Genomic DNA, 9112 nt, shown 5'->3' on the forward strand with positions numbered 1-9112 from the left:
CATGCCTTGATTACCATGGGTGGGAGCTATTAAAAAAACACACACATGTTAACGAGTCTCGGGTTTTCAAAATCACATTAGTGTACCACTTCCATTATTTTAAAGTAGATGCTCCTTTTGAATAAAAAAAAAATGTAAGGCAACTGATAAGAATAAACTATCAATTACATCTCCTTAAGGATGGTTTTGACAAACTAATGCAGATACCTGTACTTGGCTGAGGCTCTTATGTCTAAGACCCTAAGTGATTGCATGCTGCTCTGAGAAAAGGCCTGATTAAAAGTGCAAAGGCAGCAGTAGTTAAGTCTTCTGTGGTAAGTTTGCATGGTATCAGACGATTGCTAGAATTAGTGGGGTGATCACATTGTAAGGTATAAAAATGTCAAATCACTATATTGTACACCTGAAACTAATATTACCAACTATGCTTAAATTAAAAATTTGCCAAAATAAAAAAAGAATACCTGAATTTAATCACATGGAGCCCTCACTAAAATTGAAATAAGAAGCATTCCAGTAAAAACAAAAAAACAGTAGAACAGATGGACTATATCCTATTAAAAAACCCACATCCAAACATTTTTGAGAAGCTGTGTAACTGTTTCAGATTAAATAGGTTAGAGACAAGTGACATGGCAAACGAATATAATCCATAACCTGGATTTGCTCTACCAGAGAGGGAAGTGCTCAGAGGACATTACTGGGCCAACTCACCAAACTGGAACACAAACATGGCAGATTATAGAAAAGTATTATCTTAATATAAAGTTTCCCAAAGTTTATCATCATACTTTGTTTGTGCAAAACAATATACCTGTTCTTAGGAAACACAAATTGAAGTATTTACGGGTAAATGGTCATTATGTATGAAACTTATCCTCAGTTGGTTCAGAAATAAATAACATAGAGCAAATGGGGTAAAACACTAACAATAGGAGAATCTGAGCAATGGGTATACACATGTTCTTTGTGGTTTTTTCATTTATGCAACGTTTCTATATGTTTGAAATTCTCTCTGATTAAAAAAGCTTTAAGAAATCAACATCAGTGCCTAAGATTAAAATGTATCTAAAATTCTGCAAGACAGAATGTGTCTGTTTTCTATGTATACCCATATGGTAATTATAACATGGAGACACTCTGCAGACGCCAATATGTAAGTACGCAATACATTAGCAATTACTATGTACCAGGCCCTATGCTAATGAGCGCCTTATTTGTCAACAGGCATCCTGTAATCAAAGAGCATCTTCTGTCCCCAGTGGTATTATCCACCATCAACGAACCTTCACACCAAAAAGAAAAGATTACAGAACTTAGTTTACCATGGCAAGATCACAAATTTCTATTCAGTTATTTCTACGGTGAGTGGTATTCAGGTACAACTTTCATTATCATTTATAAAGTATTATTTTATTAATTTACATTTATAAAATATTTTTCTGGATACATTGTCTAAATTTATCTGAATTCGATTAATTGTTAATATGATAGCAAAGACCATCTTCCCTAATAATAGCAAACATGTAAATTGACCATACCTTTGCTACACTAACCAGCCAATCAGGAGAGTATGCAAATTAACCTAACAAAGATGGCAGTTAATTTGCATATGTAGGCTCCAAGCAGTGGAGTGAAGCCTGATGGCCCCAGGACCGGTGGAGCAGCAAAGGCCTGAGTGAAGGCCTGGATCCCAGGTGCCAGAGGAAAACCGGTGCCAGCAGCCAGGGGAAAGGAAGGCCTATTGCATGAATCTCTTTTTGCAACAGGCCTCTAGTCCTATCTAATAAAGAGGGAATATGCTAATTGACTCTCATGCTGTCACAAAGATGGTGACACCCATAGCCACAAGATGGCAGTGCCCAGTCCCCTCAGCCCTGCCGGGGCAGCAGGCATGAAGCAAGGCCAGGCCCACCCCTGAGGGCTCCCAGACTGTGAGAGGGGGCAGGCCAGACTGAGGGACCCCCACTCCAGTGCATGAATTTTCATGCACAAGGCCTGTAGTAAACATATAACTTACCTTTTGTTGATTTCTTTGGACTCTGTGAAGGCACTGGCTGACTATCAGTGTGTGAGAGAGGAGGTTCGAATCCCCCTCTGGAGGCCCAGCCTGCAGGGAGGGAAGGAAAGAATCATCCATTACTAACCAAATAGGAAGTAGCATCCGAAAAACAAGAAAAGGTAAAAATATCTAATAAGTCCTCCAGCCTTCATACCAGGGTAAGATTCTACAGTATAAGAGGTATAAAACACTTAGAATTTATCTGCAATTATGTGTTTTATTCAAATAATATGTTTAGTCCCAGCTAGATTTAGATTAGTCTGCCTTCCATTTTTCAAATTGCTTTTGAAATACGGTCACGTGCTACATAAGACACTTTGGCCACTGACAGAGACCCCATATACCACAGTGGTCCCATAACATTATAATGGAGCGGAAAGATTCATACTGTCTGCTGCTTGGAGAGAGAACTGGGGGATGCGTGGAGGATGGACGAGGGTTTGGGAGATCTGTGAGGAGGGCTGTAGCACAAACCCAGGAAGCCAAATGAGGCTCTAAGGGGCGCTGGTAGCAGAGGCAGAGAGGACCATGGGAAACTTGAGACATGTTTCAGAAAGAGAACAGACAGGACTTAGCAACCAGTATGAAGTGGGGAGCAAAGTGACCCCAAGGTGCTGGGTTGGACACAGGATAGAAGAACCGCGGGAGTAGAGAGTTCTCCACATATAAACAAAGCAGGCGACCCTTTCCTCAGGAGAGCAGCCCGACCCCAGCCCTCTGCTAGGGTCCCCATGCCGCAGGCTTGCCCACAAGGCTGCCACAGAGCCAGCCTCCGGAGCTGGAACCCACAGAAAGCACCTGCCTGCCCTTGGCCGGGGTGGCTTAGCAGGTCAAGAGTTTCAGACAAGACCCTGGTTTTCCATGTGGAGAAGATACCTGGGAACGTCAGAGAAGAAAAGGGGGCGCGTGTGGAGGGGCAGGAAAGCAGACCCCGTTTCACTCTTGTGCACGGACTCCAGTGGTGGGATATGTGTTACTATTCCAGCTGACTGGTGTGCCTGCAGGTTTTACCTCGTAGGACTGAAGTCAACTAAAATCAGCCTTTTTGACTTTAGCATCCACATGCACAGTGGTTTGCTTCACAAAGATAAATAAGTCATGGGCGTCCAGATGTGGCGGAGACACTCACTGTTGAAGGCTCCCGCAGCATGGAGGCCAAGGTCGAAGAGCTGGGAAGGAAGGAATCGTTGGGAATGAGCAAGGGGCTCGGACCCCACGGGAGGCTCCTGGAACGTGAGGCTCCCAAAGGCAGTCTGGCCTTCTTGAGTAAATTCGCTAGAACTTGAAGAAGCAGGACTTAGGAGGCTGTTCAGAAATGAGAATTCCTTCTCAAAATCATCTCCCAGTGAATCTCCAGGTAAATCTTTTGCAACTGTCGAGTGACAACAAAAACAGAATGGCTTTTTTCTTTTTGAAGGAATGAGAGTAGGATGTAGGGCAAGCCAAATTTGTTTCATTGCTCTCACATTTTATTAACGTAATTTTAATAAACTGATAGGAAGCGTATATAAAAATTATTTCTAATTAGATCAAAATGACCACATTTCACAATGAAGATTTAACAGTTATGCATATCTACATGTAAAATAATTAACCAACCACCTATGTAAGACAGACTACAGGAGATGCAAGGAGAAATACAGATTCATAATAGGAGACTTTAATATATCACTCAGTAAAAAATAGTCCAAGAGGAGAAAAGATCTAAGCAGCATAATCAATAAAGGTAGTTGTTTTGAATATATATAAACACTAAGAGAAAATATACCTTCTCCTCAAGCACACACTGAAATTCACAAAAATTAAATATACTAAGGTGCAAAAGTCAGTGACTTTCATAAAGTAGAAATATTACAAACAACATGCTCTGATTACAGTGCAATAAAATAAAATCATTTAAAAAATGAAACCAAAAAACTAAAAGGCTCTTCCACCTGTAAATTTTAATACGTTCTATTAACTCTTGTTTCCAAGTGGAATGGAATTTCTGAAAAATAATGATAAAGAAGACATTTTATATTACAGGGTGGGGCAAAAGTAGGTCTATAGTTGTTCATGTGGAAAATAATACAATAATTAAGAAATAATAAGAATAAAACTTTGTTTTACATACTCACAACTGTAAGCCTACTTTTGCCATACCCTGTATAATCCGTGAGATATTTAAATAGCAATTAATAGAGGAAAAATCCTGACCCTAAAAACCTTTATTAAATAAAAGAGAAAAAGAGGGGCTTCCAGCATGATAGTAAGGAGAGGAGGCCTATGGACCTGCACACCAGTTTTTAAATAACTGGTGGAAATTATTTTTAAAATAACTATTTAAAATTCTCTAGAAATTGTTCCAAAAGCACACATCAAATGAAGAAAAATTTATTCAAAAAACCGATTAAAATTCAGAACGAATGAGAGACTGGCTCATGGGTCCACACTCAGCCACCAAGCCACACTGGCTGGGCAGTATATTAACTATTAATTAACAATTAATACTTGACAGTGGCTAAGAGAGTATATCTTAAATTTTCTTACCCCCAAAATAAATATGATAACTATGAGAGCTGATAGATGTGTTGCCTAATCTTGTTATGATAATAATTTTGTGAAAGGTATATAATCATCACAGTATACACCTTAAACTTACAGAGTATTACAACTCAAAAAGCTAGAAAAAAATAAAGCTAACTCAAAAGTACTTGTACCAAGAGGTTTGTAAAGTGACTTAAGGGGAGAGGCTTTCACAGACTGGGTGAATAAGGTGAAGGGATCAAAAAGAACAAATTGGTTACAAAACAGGCCTGAGGTGTAAAGGACAGCACAGGAAGTATAATCAATAATACATAGTGAATAATATTGCGCTACTATGTATGTGTAGTCGATAATAGCTTGCTTTGTCAGTTTTTTTAAAAAATGTGACAAAGTGTTTTGACATTTAAAATGTGATCGTTTCACATTTTAATGAATTTACCATCTTACCTGATTCACTTCTCAAGTTCACTTCCTCATCTGACAAAACTAACCTAAAGTGAAAACCAAAAAATGTAAAGATTTTGGTTAAAATACATTTGGGACTCATATTCCACAGTTTTACATTGTGTGTGTGTGTGTGTGTGTGTGTGTGTGTGTGTGTGTGTTGTTTCGTTTTCAATTTTAAACTGGTTGTCCGGTAGATCTCTTAAAATCGGTCTCAGACAAATCCTGTTTCTCTATATCCACACAGACTGTGAACATAACCTTTCACCCCTTATTCATTCTGTAAACATTTACTGAGAATTAACAAAGCGCCGGGCACACGTTCAGCACTGCAGGCACTATGCTAGTGCTATATTATAGGAAACATCTGTCACCAAAGCCATTGAGTATAAAGTTTAGCTTTCAAGCACTGGAGGGTTTTTACTCAACAACACTTGGGAACTAAAGAGAGGGGACGAAAACCTGTAGAAAAAATGGAGTACTCCAATTTGAACAACAAAGTGATGGTTGCAAAATAACGCATTTGCCTAAAATATTGTCAATCAATGACAATGATATAACTTTGAATGTTTATATCATCTATCTGGTGTAAAAATAAAAAACTGAGACAAAGATGCCCAGCCTGTGTGACTCGGTTGAGCATCGTCCCATGAACCAAGAGGTAACTGGTTTGATTCCCGGTCAGGGCACCTACAAGAACCAACCAATGAATGCATGAATAAGTGGGACAACAAATTGATGTTTCTCTCTCCGTACCTCTCTCTCTCTCTCAAGTCAATTTAAAAAGAAGAAAAGTATGAAACAAAGAAACTGTACACAGATTTAGTCATTATTTCTGGAATATTGCCTGTTTTTAAGGTTATTTAAAATGCAATACGGTATTTAATTGCAAATACCAAAATAAGCCTACAGAGACAATACATACTCATGACTTAGAAGGCAATTTCCAGTCTACACACATGGCTTTTTAAGCAACTTGGTTGGGAGAGAAAGTGAGGTGCTTTGGAATCCGTTAACTCAAAAAGGAGGCTCTCGTAAGCTGAAGGTACTACATGAGGAGATTTGGAATGAAAATTTCATGAGATGTGATCATAGAAAAAAGTTACTAAGTTAATATATCTAAATATGTATGATTTAACATGATTTTAAATGTCAATGCAGAAGTAAAGTTTAATTTATAACTATACATTTGATTATTTAATCTACATCCTAATATGTTTATAAATTCAAGTTAGCCAGAAAATTTGTTTCCCCACAGAGAAAAGAGGGAAATGCTTATATTACAGATCCCTTTCCACTCAACAGAAAATGGTTTATAATTGTTTGGGCCTTATTTCTGGGTTCCTCATTATACTCAGTGCAATCTGGTTAAAATGAGAAGTGAGGGACAGCTCTGAAAGGAAAACAAAGAGAAGGTGTAATGGCAGGGAGATGGGCAACCCAAGCGTGTGCACAGCCCGGCCTCCATGTCCAGGGATCCAGGCCCAGGCCCAGCTGTGGGTTTTGAGGATTGATTTTCAATAGCTTCTCTCCTCAGAGCTGCTGGCACCTGTCCCTGCCTTTTGCAAGCTGCCCCTTCTGGGAGTCACTAGGTGGACACTCTTATTCAAGGCTCAGTCTCCTCCTAAACTAGTATAGAATGTGAAGTTGTCAGCCCAATCTGTTCGTACTCCTATCTTTGAGTTTGCCCACCATGTTAAAAGTGAGAGGAAAAAATAAGGCTTCAAAACAAATTTTTAATGTTCATTGGAAGAATGACGTAGACATCAGTATTCGGTGAGCCAGAGAAGAAACAACTCCAAGCACACAGGGTGTCCAGGGCTTGCACGATACCGTGTGTAACTTTGGACTGCTTACCTGCTGAGGGTTTCAGTGAGTGGACTGTTTTCTACTTGTTCTTTGTGGTCTCCCTCAAGCTTGCTCGAAGTGTCTTGCAGTTGCTAAGGATAAGAAATTCCATGTTAAGTAGGTGAAAAGAGTCTGTTCCTCTTGTTGTGCAAAGAAAATGAGAATAAACATTCTAAAGAACAACATAAAATAGAACAGAAAACAAAAACACGAATTCAGAGGTACCAGACTGCAATATGCTATGTCAGAACACGACTTACAAAATCCAGACCAAGCCCCAGGAATATACAGTTGCAAAATGTGAATCCACCACAGATACCATGTCTAGCTTGAACAGAGCTACCAACAACATTTTCAAGCTCCACTGAAAATAAGGCAGGAGGGTAAATGCAAAGGCTCTAAACCTTAGCCTACCAGGATGATAACCACAGGGTGGTAAGCCAGGTGCAGAGAGGGTGGACAGGAAGATATGCAAATCTCAAAAGTATTCTAATTATAGGCTGAGAGTACCTTTTATCTGTAGGTGTCAGAGAAAGAGCTGGTCTAATGCAGTAGTCTTGTCAGCCACAATCACACATATATAATGACTCAACTGGCATAAGTTTTCTATCATGAATCACATCTAAGATATGAGTGTGAAAATAAAGCAAGAAATGTGTTCTTTAACCTATAAAACTGTCAGATAGGTACTCTGATCATTTTGTGAACCATTCTCTTAAGTTTTTACTTTCCATAATCTTTTATCTCTTTTGCATTTTTTCTTTTCACATTCTACCTCTTTTTATTACCTGCTACTATTATGTTGAGCCAACCAGCAATATTGCCAAGTATTTTTTTTTATGTTGCTGATACATTTGGAATCAGGGAAGTGCAGAAAAATGACTGGCTGAAGGAGTGTAAAAAATGTTTGCCAATGTCTTGTAAATTTGAAATTAGGCTTAGCAAAAAATAATTTCAATGTTATTACTCAAATGAAGTGTAACATATCTAACAAATGAACATGAAAAGAAATGTACCTTGAGGGCCACAAAGTCATATGGACGTAAGCCAATGTAGGCCCCGTAGATTTGGGACATCGTTCGAGCTGTTTTCTCCCAGAATCCCAGCAGTGTTCTCTGCAGAAAAAGAAAAGGTGACGCTACACTGCTGCTTCCTCTCCATGATTTGTGATTTGTTTCGGTGCCATTTTTCCTCCCTAGTGTAGTAGGTGAATAGTTGCCGGATAAAGGACAGAAACTGAAATCCATTTCCAGGTTTGGGGAACCAGAAAGTGCAATACATAGTAATTCTGCATAAGAATTGGCTCTGTTTCCGCATGTGTGTGTGTGCTAGCTGAATACAGCGCTGGGATGTACATTACAGCCAGCAGGCAGTAAGTACAGCCAAGAGCATGAACCTTGGAGGATTAGAACACCTTTGGAGGAATCCAAAAGAAATGAGAAAAGCACAAAGACCCCCCTGTTTGCATTAGGGGTATGTGTAGATTTTTATGAGAAATCTTAGAGGAAGGAAATATGTACCACTAAATTTGGTCTTTCATTTAGGGTTCAAGAAAGACTTGCTCCAAAAATGTGTCCTCAAGGCAACACCAGCAATAGACCAATTTCCTTGCTGCTTTAGGGTTCCTGTTCAGAGTGAGGGGGGTGAATGGAGAGAATAAAGGAGAACTGAACTAGCAGCTACTGTGTTTCAGGCATTATGCTACACACTGTCAAACACTTTTATTTTCCAGTGCATCCTTTTTTTGGTTCTTGAATCCCACAGTGCTGAAGTGAATTAGGTAGAGTCCCTAGAAGCAGCAGCGAATGTCCATTTCCTTTCGTGTATTATTCTTTTTTATGTAGATGCAGTTTGTGCTCTTATTTTGCCATTTACGAATACATGTTAAAATCAGTAACTGCTACTTATTAATATCTGTCTTATTCACTGTATGCTATTTGTGTGTGATTTGGGTTAGTCATATAAGCACAAGCGAGACTTTTGAGGTTACAGTGAGGTGGATGGCAACCCTGGCAGGATAAAAAGAACACACAACGTAGAATTAGAGAACGTAGGTTTTTAAGCCCAAAATTCCCATTCCCTTTCATTCTCATAGGTTGCACTTTCCTCGTCCACACTATGACAGAAAATTAAAAAAATTGGGGGGCCACAGCATCTTTGCTTCCAATGAAATTATATGTAGAAGTTCAGAGTGGAGGAGCTGAAAGCCTGCCTTCTCAGCGTTCCACCATC

General features: G+C 39.2%; 1 protein-coding gene across 1 annotated transcript in view; it reads right to left on the minus strand.

The window, feature by feature from the left end:
* Positions 1-5670, minus strand: part of LOC107182405 (islet cell autoantigen 1-like protein) — a 6573-nt gene extending 903 nt beyond the window's left edge. The window contains exons 1-4 of the mRNA XM_015561095.1: positions 5036-5670; positions 3192-3434; positions 2021-2110; positions 6-26 (exon numbers count right to left, since the gene is read on the minus strand). Of these exons, the coding sequence (XP_015416581.1) occupies positions 6-26; positions 2021-2110; positions 3192-3434; positions 5036-5135 (454 nt within the window). The 5' untranslated portion in view covers positions 5136-5670. The remainder of the gene's footprint in view (positions 1-5; positions 27-2020; positions 2111-3191; positions 3435-5035) is intronic.
* Between the last annotated feature and the right edge of the window lie 3442 nt (positions 5671-9112).

The sequence above is a fragment of the Myotis davidii genome, unplaced genomic scaffold, assembly GCF_000327345.1.
Source record: "Myotis davidii unplaced genomic scaffold, ASM32734v1 scaffold394, whole genome shotgun sequence".
In the NCBI taxonomy this organism is placed as follows: domain Eukaryota; kingdom Metazoa; phylum Chordata; class Mammalia; order Chiroptera; family Vespertilionidae; genus Myotis; species Myotis davidii.